Source organism: Pseudophryne corroboree, chromosome 6 (assembly GCF_028390025.1).
Source record: "Pseudophryne corroboree isolate aPseCor3 chromosome 6, aPseCor3.hap2, whole genome shotgun sequence".
Lineage (NCBI taxonomy): Eukaryota > Metazoa > Chordata > Amphibia > Anura > Myobatrachidae > Pseudophryne > Pseudophryne corroboree.
Genome location: NC_086449.1, coordinates 35,907,699 through 35,920,864, shown reverse-complemented (window position 1 = coordinate 35,920,864; position 13,166 = coordinate 35,907,699). Strand labels below are relative to the sequence as shown.

The 13,166-nt window shown below is 45.5% G+C and overlaps 1 protein-coding gene across 5 annotated transcripts in view; it reads left to right on the top strand.

Annotated features, from left to right (window-relative positions):
• Positions 1–12,606, top strand: part of LOC134935988 (uncharacterized) — a 99,673-nt gene extending 87,067 nt beyond the window's left edge. For 4 of the 5 annotated variants that reach the window (XM_063930852.1, XM_063930855.1, XM_063930854.1 and 1 more), the window contains 2 exons: positions 3,420–3,524; positions 12,167–12,606. In XM_063930852.1, the coding sequence (XP_063786922.1) occupies positions 3,420–3,524; positions 12,167–12,180 (119 nt within the window). In that variant the 3' untranslated portion in view covers positions 12,181–12,606. The remainder of the gene's footprint in view (positions 1–3,419; positions 3,525–12,166) is intronic. The other variant, XM_063930856.1, reaches the window with a different exon arrangement.
• Positions 12,607–13,166: the final 560 nt, after the last annotated feature.

Genomic DNA, 13,166 nt, shown 5'->3' with positions numbered 1-13,166 from the left:
AAACGCTCACTGCTTCCATAACTGTCATTTCATAACAGGTCATTCACAGCTGCCAGATCTCTCCAAACTGTTAAAGAGCTGGTTGCAGATAGAAACTAATTCACTTCGCCACATGATGACGAGTCTAGCCATTGACCACTGTTTCCATGGGCTTGATTGAAGCTTACAGAGGTGGGTACTGCAAGAAGATCCATAGACTTTTGAGGACCTGGCTACAGCAATAGACCGATATTCGGCACTGCAAACCATTGCTCAGACAAAGGTTCACACTGTGACAGCAGAGCAAGTAGGCAAAGTGTCTGCGCCTACAGTATATCTGTAACTTCAGCCATGCACAGCTGTGCGTGTCAGCTGTGCGTTCCAATACTCAAAGCGTTCCTTCTCTAAGCGTTATGAAAATGAACAGTTAAAAAAACAGTTGAACAAACATTGAACAGCATCAAGAAAGAAATCTGGAGCATTATGTGGCCAGTCCTCACCTCTGCCATGAGAACACCAGGACCAATGCCTACTACTTCTCTGTCCAAGAACATCATGACTGCCCCCGGGACTACCCCTCAAGCTGAGCAGGGAACTGAGGGACGTGCGCATCAGGACCAGACTTTGCTGGGTCAGTTCCATTGGACATTAGTGTGCCCCCACATTCTCACACCCACCCGCACTGCTCTCCACACTCTCACACCCACCCGCACTGCTCCTCACACTCTCACACCCACCCGCACTGCTCTCATGAGACCAGGACATTTATGCTTTTCACAAAATAATGTTAGTACAGTTTTTCCTGCAAATGTGTCTTTCTCTTCTTTCTTCTTACAGGGTACTTTCCACCCCACTGTGTGATATTCCTGTAATGTTTACCTCCATTGGTTGCACACCCTGCCAGCAGTAACACAGTGCGCCCCACATGGCTGCCTCGGATGGTTCCTCCGTGGGCAGGGTGTGCTTCATTTGGATCTTTCCATGCAGGGTATAGCATACTCCTACACACGTGTCAGTTCTCCCATACATGCATTTAGCCCCTGTCTGTCTCATCTCCCACTGTGTAACCTTTGTAGTGCGCCCAACATGGCTGCCTTATCTGGTGCGCTTGTGGATGGGATGAAAAATGCGTGGACCTGATGTTTTTATTGGAACCCTACTCTGAACTTAAGGACTCTGCAATCTCCCCATTTTGTGTTCTCTTCTAGTGGTGGACTATTCCACCGTGGGTAATCCTACGCAGTGCGCCTAAGATGGCTGCCGCACCTGGTGCCTTGTGAGGGTGGAATACACAACCCCTGGAGGTTATTACTCAAAATGCCTACACCAATCATGCATTATTCTTTCTGTGTCTTTGTCTGTGTGGTTTATCTTTTGATGTAATACTTACATCTTCTGTATTATGTGCATTGTGTGAGTTCTAGTTGGCGCTGCGGATGGCTGCCTCGTGCTGCTCTGCCAAGCAGCCTTAGTTTTTAGTCTTAAATGTATAATATGTCTACTGTACAGTTGCATATGTGCAGTATGAACTCATATGTGTAATGTTTGTAATGTATGCTACGTTTTTCCTCCTTCATGTTGCTGCTTGGCGATGCATTGTACCACAAAGAATTCCTAGTGTACGTGAGTACACCTGGCCAATAAAGCTGATTCTGATTCTGAGATGGAGCCTACCTTATTGTTGCAGGTTCTCTGTCTAAACTAAGTATTTGTAATGCCTAAGCTATAGCTTAGGTTGTTGAGGTGTTGCATGGAAAGGCGCATTAGGGTGCGACAACATATGCAGCATGCAATACACATCTTCACCACTGGGCGGCTAATGGTCCACTAATCCAGTACTGTAGAGCGAATAGCTGTATTTTCTACAGCGTCCCTGAAGCCCAGCGTTCATTAGTAAATCATGGTATCAATGCATGTGTGATGCCGGTACATCATTGCTGAAATGACAGTCCAGGCATTGTGAGCCAACTGCATAAAAATACGCCTCCTTTATTTACAGTACACTATACTGTACACTTCAAGTTCCTGATTGACTGTCTCCATCTGAGTGTTGGTCTGTGTGTATAGCATTACAGTTGTCACTGGCCATTTGCCAAGGCTTGCTAAGAGTACACTATTACAGAATGATTACTGTACTGTATATCCATCCGCCGTTATTCGCTCTACAGTACTGGATTAGTGGAGCATTAGCCACCTAGTGGTGAAGATGTGTATTGCATGTATGTTGTCGCACCCTAATGTGCCTTTCCATGCAACACCTCAACAACCTGAGCTATAGCTTAGGCGTGACAAATACTCCATTTAGGCAGATAAACTGCAATGATTTCACCTGTAACAAAAACACATGAAAGAGAGAGGGCCACCTCTATTATAGTATATTTGAGAGCAAACAGCACAGCAATCCCATTTGAAGCCAATTGGATACAAATAAAAACATTATTTTATTATTTAGCTACAAGTATAATTTTGTTTGGTTTAAAGTGTTGCAGAAGACAAGATGTTACTGTTAAAGCTGGCTATTTGAGAAGAAGCTAGATGGCTAAAAATATGATATTGCCACAGTGACAATTTGTCTTTGCAACATATTTTGTGTTGATGGAATGACATAAACAGTGGTGAATTATTATAAAGTGTGTTTAATAGTCTATATGTAATGTTTAAAAACACCGGCCGTGTGGATTGTATATGTATATGTATATGTATATGGATACAATAAAATCCTTTTTTTATGAAAAGTGTTTATGCTTTTAAATAACAGCGCTTCATATAAAATCTTTTTTTTCTTGGTCTACTTCACTTTTTGGAGAGCTAGTGATCTCCTGGAGGAGCTGAAGTTGAAGTTGATTAAAAGCTAAATCTCCATGGGGGTAATTCCAAGTTGATCGCAGCAGGACATTTTTTAGCAGTTGGGCAAAACCATGTGCACTGCAGGGGAGGCAGATATAACATGTGCAGAGAGAGTTAGATTTGGGTGGGTTATATTGTTTCTGTGCAGGGTAAATACTGGCTGCTTTATGTCTACACTGCAATTTAGATTGCAGATTGAACTCACCACATCCAAATCTAACTCTCTCTGCACATGTTATATCTGCCTCCCCTTCAGTGCACATGGTTTTGCCCAACTGCTAACAAAAATCCTGCTGCGATCAACTTGAAATTACCCCCCATACACGGAGAGTTTGTATTTTGGTTTGTGCTTGAAACATGAACTTGTTTGTACTTTACCTCTCTCCAAGGCTTAGTACATAGACTCCTAGTCTGCTTCTGTTTTTGTTTCTTTCTCTAAACCCTTGTTGTTGGCTTTTTACATTTTGAGAATACAGGACACAAAAAAATAAGTTATTTTAGCCCTCACGGTTACGTGACGTTTCTGTCCAGTATTTCTGTCGTTTCCCTTCGTGGAGTGATCACAATTTATTAATTGTATTTTATGTGTTCAGCAGACTCACCTGGGAAAGGACGTAATCTGGTGATCGCTGTGTCCATCTCTGCTTCTCTCAAACTGATCGTCATATGTGTGATGTTTATCTACATAATGGGAACAGGTGAGGTGACTTCTACCTGGCTGAATTTTTTGATCTGTTGCAGGAGAACCTTTGACTTGCAAGTATCGGATACAAACTTTGTGCACACTGGCATATTTATAATGGGTGCAGTGTATGAAGTGCTCGTGGGCCTCCGCTCTAAAGACGCCCATTTCCGCACGTTTTTCTAGAAATCATATTCTAACTAACCCTGTATTAAGCACGTCACTGAATAGCGTTTCCTCAACACTGTGCTGAGACAATTTTTCCTTTGTGTCCATCATATTCCAACATCAATATAAAAATCATTTGTACATGAAAATGATGATACTTTTTTTTTTTACATTTGTTGCAAATATTTACATCCTAGTAGGGAGGCCAATCCCGGGCCATTTTTTTCAATCCCAGGAATCAGGATTGAAAAATGGTGAATCCCGGCATTCCCGGGATTGGCCTTCTTCCTGTGTGTGTGTCCGCCCACCCCACATCACTCCTCCCTTTCCTGCAAATAAATCAACTCACACACATAAATCAGCCGCGGAGACTGCACGGATATACAGGAAGAGGCGGCGGGTGACGTCCGCCTTACCAGCGGAGATTGCACGCAGGGCCGGTTGTAGACCTTGTGGCACCCAGGGTGAAAGTTTCCTGTGGCACCCCCCCTCCCCCCAGGTAAAATAGAGTTGGTGCGTGCCAAAGGCGCTCGCCCAAAAATAGGGGCGTGGCTTCTTCATAGGGAAGGGGCATGCCCACAGTTATCCCCCTGTACTTGTGCCCCCAGTAGCTGTCCCCCCTGTAGCAGTGCACCCTAGCTGTGCCCCCAGTAGATTGGCCCTCAGTAGCTTTGCCACCTGTAGCAGTGCCCCCAGTATTTGTGCCCCCTGTATCTGTGCCATCAGTTGATTTGCCCCCAGTAGATGTGCCCCTTGTAGCCATCCCCCAGTTGATTTGCCCCCTGTAGTTGTGCCCCCTGTAGCTGTGCCCCCAGTTGATTTGCCCCCAGTAGATGTGCTCCTTGTAGCTGTCCCCCAGTTGATTTTCCCCCAGTACATGTGCTCCTTGTAGCTGTCCCCCAGTTGATTTGCCCCCAGTAGATATGCTCCTTGTAGCTGTCCCCCAGTTGATTTGCCCCCAGAAGCTGTGCCCCCTGTAGCAGTGCCCCCAGTAGTATTGCCCCCAGTAGTTGTAACCCCTGTAGTAGCGCTGCTTGCAAACACCAAAAAACACCCAAAAAAACAAACAATACTTACCAGCCCCGCTCCTGCTTCTGGACCGCTGCTGCGCTGTTCTCTGTCTCCGGCCGCCGGCTCCTCTCTATGGGAGAGACGTCATGGCTTCTCTCCCATAGCAGTGCTGTACAAACACTAGAGGTCAATTATGACCTCTAGTGTCTGTCACTGTAGCCGGTTGCAGCGGGTGCCCACACAGCCCACGGCGCCTGCTGCAGCTTGGGAGAGCGGGGATCAGGAGTAGCGGCTCTTGCCATGGCGGCCGCGGTGCCCTCAGGGCAGCGGTGTCCCGGGCAAAAAGCCTGCTTGCCCATGGCAAGAGCCGCTACTGACTGTATGGGCATCTGGGAGGAGGCAGCGGGTGACGGCAGCCTTACCAGTGGAGACTCCTCGGCCAGCAGCCTCAGCGGCAGGTCACTGCGCAGCGTGACCTCACAGTCAGAGGTCACGCTGCGCCGGGGGGATGGAGCCGGGCAGTGTCAGAACATCCTGAGGATGCTGAACGCTGATCCCGCAATCCCCGGGATTGGACCTTCCAATTCCGGGATTGAACTCGTCTATTTTTGGCCTAAATTCCGGGATCCCGACGACCCCGATCACGGGATTGACCACACTACATCCTAACAAGGTATTTTTTAATAACCTCATTAAATTATGGGACCCTTATATGGAGGAGATCCCTTATTCACCCATGTGTGGAATTTAATTTTCCTTTACCTATTACCTCAATGCTACAGAGTCAGCCTAAGCTGACCGACAGGATCTTATGTCTGTGTCCTGGAGATTGTACTACACTGGATGAAGCCGGTCACATTTAATTAGCCCTTTTATTCTTGCATTGTTCGGTATTTAAATTATTTTTGCATTTTTTCCAAGGGAGCGATTAGTTTATTCATCTACTAAGCAATACAGATGGAGCCACGCGCGTTGTGGCTCCGTCTGTGCGTGGGCGTGCCCGCCCGGATGCGCCTAACACCGAGAGCTTCTCCGTCTGGGCGGGCGTGCGCATCCGTGATGCACACGTGCCCCATTCACTAGAATTGGAGAGCATCTCCGTCCGGGGCGCGCTTGAGTCCGTGACGGAGACGCTGACGGAGAATGGGAATGCGTCTCTGTGCACTCCCGGCGGAGCTAGGCGGACGGGTCACCTAGTCATGCCGGGAGAGCACACCTGCAATGGAGCCGCGGCTCCGTCTGTATGTACAGTAGAGTATATTAACCTGTGTCTGCAGACGGAGACCTGAACTGCAGCAACAGGACCCAGGGATGGTATTTCAAACAAACAAAAAGAAGAACCCTGATATGGAGGCCTCAACAAATAGAAGTCCCAACACAATGCGTCACCGGAGGCAGAAAATGCAGTGTAGTATATGCTGTATATACAGTATTGTGCAAAAGTTTTAGGCATGAATGGAAAAAAATGCTGCAAAGTAAGAATGTTTTCAAAAATAGCTTTACTAGTTCATATTTATCAATTAACAAAATACAAAGTGAATGAACAGCAATCTAAATCAAATCAATATTTGGAACAACCTCCCTGCCAACTTTAAAAATCTGTGTGCAAGTGTGCCTAGAAGATGCTGATTTGAAGGCAAAGGGTGGTCACAGCAAATATTGATTTGATTTAGAATATTGTTTGAGCAAGGGGGGCTAAAATTGTTGTCTTACTTTAGGCCCCATGTGGTCTAAATCCGCCTCTGCTACTGGGCACGTGCAGCAGCTCTGTCCATTACACTGCATTATGTTTCGGCAGCAAAGTCATCGTATTATATACCATTGCTACTGCTGTTATAATATGAGCCACTTGCCCTTTTGTGTAAGAAAATGTATGTTCGAGTTATTCTGTATCGTGTGCTTGTACTCTAATGAGAGGAATATTGGTATTTGGCTCATTCTTAGTATGCTGTGATAGCTATCAATGGGTGACTCATTCTCTGTAGTGATGATGGATATATATATATATATATATATATATATATATATATTGTAACACTGTAGGGGTGCAAGGTGCCTTTTCCTGGGGAATATGGCAGCCCGCAGCAGCTGAGGAACAACACAAGTCCAGTTTCTGGTACAACTGACCCCGGCCAGTTTTATTGAAACAGAAAATAAAACAAACCCCAAAATAAAAATACCTTGCCTGTCCGGCACTATCTAAACATAAGATATTCCTAACTGTTACTAAACAAAACACAGAGTTCTTCAGTACATACTGTATAGCTTACTTGCATCAGAAAGCGTGTCTCTCACACACAGATCCTGCAGCCTTCCCAGGCAGTCTGCCCATACTAATCAGGTTAGAAGCACTATATCACTCTTACACAGCTGAAACCCTGATTAGCCCTCTGTGAGGCCAAAGACCCGAACTGGGCCCAATGTCTAGAACTCGCCTTATCTCTCTCTCAGAGCCTTTACCCAGCTTTTACAGCAAACTGAAAAGGTTCAGACAAAACAAAAAGCATTTTTCCTAGAAGTTAACATTTTCTAAAACATGTAAGACAAGAACCTGGGACAAATATACCTGCCCTCAAACACTATCCCAGTGTTCTTGTCACATATCCCCCTCCCCTGTTTCGACCTAGGGGCCGGAACACTTGTAGCCCCCAAACAGAAGATGCGAGACAATGCATCTGCGTTGGCCAATTGTGTTCCCGGTCTATGTTCGACAGTAAACTTAAAGTCCTGCAACGCTAGAAACCATCTAGTTACACGAGCATTCTTGCCTCTATTTACATACATCCATTTTAAAGGGGCATGGTCTGTCACTAGTCTGAATTGTCTACCCAAGAGGTAATATCTCAAGGTATCTAGTGCCCACTTAATGGCCAAAGCCTCCTTTTCCACAATGGCATACCTTTTTTCATGCTCATTGAGTTTCCTACTCAAATAAATGATAGGGTGTTCGTCCCCATCTCTGGTTTGGGACAGCACAGCACCTATCCCTACCTCTGAGGCATCTGTCTGTACCACAAATTCTTTTGAAAAATCTGGTGTTATCAACACCGGTTGTGAACACAAAGCCACTTTTAATGCTTGGAACGCCTTTTCTGCATCAGGGTTCCATTTCACCACATTTGACTGCTTCCCTTTGGTAAGGTCTGACAACGGCACCGCTGTGGTCGCAAAATTAGGAATAAACCGTCTATAGTACCCAGTAATTCCCAAAAAAGCCCTTACCTGTTTTTTATTCACTGGACGAGGCCAGTTTTGAATAGCATCAACTTTATTCAATTGGGGCCTAATCAGACCTCTGCCTATGGTGAAGCCCAAGTATTTGACCTCCTCCATTGCGAGGCAGCACTTCTTTGGGTTAGCAGTTAACCCTGCCTCTCTGATTGAGTCCAGTACTGCTTGTACTTTAACCAAATGTGACCCCCAGTCTGTACTGTGAATTACCACATCATCCAAATAGGCAGCTGCATATTTTCTATGGGGCCTCAAAATTTTATCCATCGCCCGTTGAAAGGTTGCTGGAGCCCCATGCAACCCAAAGGGTAACATCTTATACTGGTACAGCCCCTCCGGAACCGAAAAGGCTGTTTTTTCTTTGGCGCTATCAGATAAAGGTATTTGCCAGTAACCTTTGGTCAGGTCCAATGTGGTGAGAAACCTGGATGTTCCCAGCCTTTCTACAAGCTCATCCACACGGGGCATGGGGTATGCGTCAAACTTGGACACCTCATTTAACTTACGAAAGTCATTACAGAAGCGTATGCTACCGTCGGGCTTCGGGATGAGCACTATGGGACTGGACCACTCACTGTTAGACTCCTCTATGACTCCAAGTTCTAACATGGTTTTAACTTCCTTAGAAATAGCTTCTCGCTGAGCTTCAGGAATCCTATATGGCTTTAAATGAACCCTGACCCCTGGTTCTGTGACAATGTCATGTTTTATTATGGTCGTTCGGCCAGGCAGCTCTGAAAATACCTCCCTATTTTGGATGAGAAATTCTTTAACCTGCTTGTTCTGATCAGCTGATAATGTCTCTGACACCTTCACTGCGGGAAGCAACCGGGGTGAAGACACCGAAGGGCAAGGCTCCGCTGACAGAGACAACCTATCTTTCCAGGGTTTGATTAAGTTAACATGGTAGATCTGTTCGGGTTTTCTCTTTCCCGGCTGGTATACTTTGTAATTAACCTCATTCATTTTTTCCCTAATCTCAAATGGACCCTGCCATTTAGCTAGGAATTTGCTTTCCACAGTGGGTACCAAAACAAGAACTCTATCTCCAGGAGCAAATTCCCGTATCTTGGCACTCCGGTTATAGACCCTCTGTTGAGCACTTTGGGCCTGTTCCATGTGCTCTCTGACAACAGGTACCACGGCTGCAATCCTATCCTGCATTTGTGTTACATGCTCAATAACGCTTCTATAAGGAGTGGGCTGTCCTTCCCACGTCTCTTTGGCAACATCCAACAGCCCTCTGGGGTGTCTACCATACAACAAATCAAATGGAGAAAACCCCGTAGAGGACTGAGGAACTTCTCTGATGGCCATTAACAAGTAGGGCAACAAACAATCCCAGTTTTTCCCATCTCTCTCAACAACCTTTTTTAACATACTTTTTAATGTTTTATTAAACCTTTCCACCAACCCGTCAGTTGGGGATGGTAGATGGACGTCCTGAGGTGAGTGACCTTAAATAACTTGCACAATTCTTTCATGATCCTTGACATAAATGGAGTACCTTGGTCAGTCAAAATTTCTTTTGGTATTCCCACTCTACTAAATACCTGCACCAGCTCCCTAGCTATCGCCTTGGTTGTGATAGTGCGTAAAGGGACAGCCTCAGGATATCGAGTGACATAGTCCATAATTACCAGGATATACTGATGGCCCCGAGCAGACTTTAACAAGGGCCCCACGAGATCCATGGCTATTCTGTCAAACGGGACCTCTATAATAGGCATGGGAACTAGTGGGCTCCTGAAATGGGGTCTTGGGGCATGATACTGGCATTCAGGACAGGAAGAACAATATTCAGACACTTCTTTATAAACCCCTGGCCAAAAGAACCTTTGTAAAACTCTTTCAGTGGTTTTTTCTGCCCCTAAATGTCCTGCGGTAACGTGACTATGAGCTAAATCTAGTACCGTTCTCCGATAAGGCTGGGGAACTACCAGCTGTTCCACCACATCCTCACCCCTTTTGACAATGTGGTACAAGAGCTCATTACAGATGGCCATGTGGGAATACGTAACCCTGTCACCTGGTACCACAGGTTCCCCATTAACAATCTTAACATTCTCTCTAGCCTTTATTAAGGTAGGATCCTTTAACTGTTCAGACGCAAACAGATCCTTCTTTACCTCCAGGTCAGGCACGCTTTCAGTTCTAACTACTATGTCTCTGTTCCCGGCAAGAGGGTCCTCACTGGACTCCCCATCTGTCACTTCCCCAGCCAAACTAGCAAAAGGCAAAGGGCCAGAAAGTTCCGAAGACCCACGTACATCCATAAAATCACCGGTATTATCAACTGGCTTTTTACTTCTCACATCTGTTGATAACCGTGATTCCCACAGTTTCCAAAAATGAGGAAAATCCCTCCCTATTATGGCCTCATGCACCAAGGTAGGGACCAGTCCCACTTTAACCATTGCTGACCCACAACAAGTTTCTATATTCACCTCAGCAGTGGCATAATGTTGGGTATCCCCATGTATGCAAGTTACCCCAATAGGTATTTGCTGGACCTTTAAGGGGTTCACTAACCCAGCTTTCACGAGGGTAACTAAACTTCCTGAATCTAGCAAGGCCTCTACCCGGTTACCTTCTAAGAACACATCACACATTTGTTTTTCCAGCTCAGGTGAAGGTACCACAGTACAGGCTAACCTAGCAAAGAAAGACATTCTGCGACATTCAAAGGCAGCATCACATTGCATGGGTTCTTGCGTGACTGGGCAATTGGCAATAACATGACCTGGCATACCACACCTAAAACATTTAACCACATGATTATCAACCCATTTGGGCAGCATAGACCGTTCTAGCCCCATTGGCCTGTTTCCAGGGCCAGTGTTTACAGTCTCTCCAGCCTTGCGTTCTCTTAACCGCCCAGCAACGTTTTCCCACGGAACAGTCTTACCAGTCTTTACTGAAGGGCGCTGTCGAGGATCTATGGGTTGCTGGGTGGTCATCAGTAGTTCCTCTGCTGCCAAATACCTCTCTACCATGTCCACTAATTGGTCAGCCTACCCGGGTTTCCATGGCTCACCCACTTGCGCAGGAGCATGGGCAAAGATCTCAAGTAGCGGTCCATGACGACTCTTTCCACCATCTGGGGACCAGTTAATGTCTCTGGCTGTAGCCATTTTTTTGTTAGCTGAATAAGGTCGTGCATCTGGGAGCGCGGAGGCTTCTCCATGGCGTACAGCCAACGGTGCACCCGTTGTGCTCGTACTGACAGCGTGACTCCCAGGCGGGTCAGGATCTCAGTCTTTAGTTTATCATAGTCCCGAGCCTCAGCAGGGCTTAAATCAAAGTAAGCTTTTTGGGGCTCACCTGACAGGAAAGGTGCCAGCAGACTTGCCCACTGTGCTTTCGGCCAGTTCTCACGCTCGGCAGTCCTTTCAAACGTGGTCAGATAGGCCTCCACATCATCAGCCTCTGTCATTTTCTGCAGGAAGTGACTGGCTCGTATAGAACTAGAGCTGGTTGGAGCACTGACGGCCACATCTCCAACCCGAGCTGCAAGTCTCTGCACCACTTCTGCTAAGGCCTCACAAAGCTGCTGCTTTCACTTATGCGCAGAACGGCCTGCTCGCATTCTCCACCAAGTTGTAACACTGTAGGGGTGCAAGGTGCCTTTTCCTGGGGAATATGGCAGCCCGCAGCAGCTGAGGAACAACACAAGTCCAGTTTCTGGTACAACTGACCCCGGCCAGTTTTATTGAAACAGAAAATAAAACAAACCCCAAAATAAAAATACCTTGCCTGTCCGGCACTAACTAAACATAAGATATTCCTAACTGTTACTAAACAAAACACAGAGTTCTTCAGTACATACTGTATAGCTTACTTGCATCAGAAAGCGTGTCTCTCACACACAGATCCTGCAGCCTTCCCAGGCAGTCTGCCCATACTAATCAGGTTAGAAGCACTATATCACTCTTACACAGCTGAAACCCTGATTAGCCCTCTGTGAGGCCAAAGACCCGAACTGGGCCCAATGTCTAGAACTCGCCTTATCTCTCTCTCAGAGCCTTTACCCAGCTTTTACAGCAAACTGAAAAGGTTCAGACAAAACAAAAAGCATTTTTCCTAGAAGTTAACATTTTCTAAAACATGTAAGACAAGAACCTGGGACAAATATACCTGCCCTCAAACACTATCCCAGTGTTCTTGTCACAATATATATATAGTGGATGTGGGAGATTTTCATAATAATCCAATGGGATTTCTAACTCTGTTATTATCTCATTCCAGAACCAAGAACTTGAGCTGACATTTGACAGCAAAGAAGTTATCGGGCAACGGGGAGATGGAGAGTAGACAGAAGGAGGATGGAGAAGACGAAAGTACAAGTAGAAAAGAAAATAGTAAAGGCTGCCAATGGTTTACCTCAGGGTCATGAAAGAAATCCCGGACATCTTTGACCTGACCCATATATAGGTTCTCATACACAGCACCAATTACACTATGGCACTTTTTTTTTTTTTTTAGCAAACTGTTTGAGTTTAGCTGTGACATTCCAGGATAAATAAATGTAATTAGAATATATAAATGTAATTAGGATATATAAATGTAATTAGCATATATAAATGTAATTAGGAAATATAAATGTAATTAGAATATTATAAGTGTAATTGCCATGCTTTGTTGCATTTGATAATCACATGTACAGTAAATGGCTCTGATACTAGAAACCATTGTTTCTTGTGCTAATATATATACTGTGTTTATTATGGTTTAGCATTTGGTTGAACTGATTTTTTTTTAAAGTTATGGGCCTGATACTACGTTGGATCGAAATTACGGGCTCAATATCTAATTCTGCTGCACTGAATGCACTCATACAATGCATATACGCACAAATAGACTGGTGGTGCACATCTGGTGGTAGGCCCAACCCCTTTCTGCATGCTTGGTTCTTCTTATATTCAATCAGATTACTTGCTCCAGCCTGTAATAGGTTCTAGTATACCAGGTGATATGCCCGGAAACTGGTTTATTTACTACTACCGTATGTCCGACTCTGGCACGCTCCTACAGAACGCTGTCTACATGAGATTGCTCTGTTACAGCGCAGTAGCACCTGTTCAATGGTAAGTAAAGATGCGACTGAAATGCACACAGCTCTGAGCCCCCCAAACTTGCATAGAGAGTACAGACATGTCCACCTACATCTAGCCTCCCTGCAACATTAAATAGCCCTTCTAGTCACGCCATGCCGTGGCATAACTTGATAGGGCAGAGCGTCTTTAAG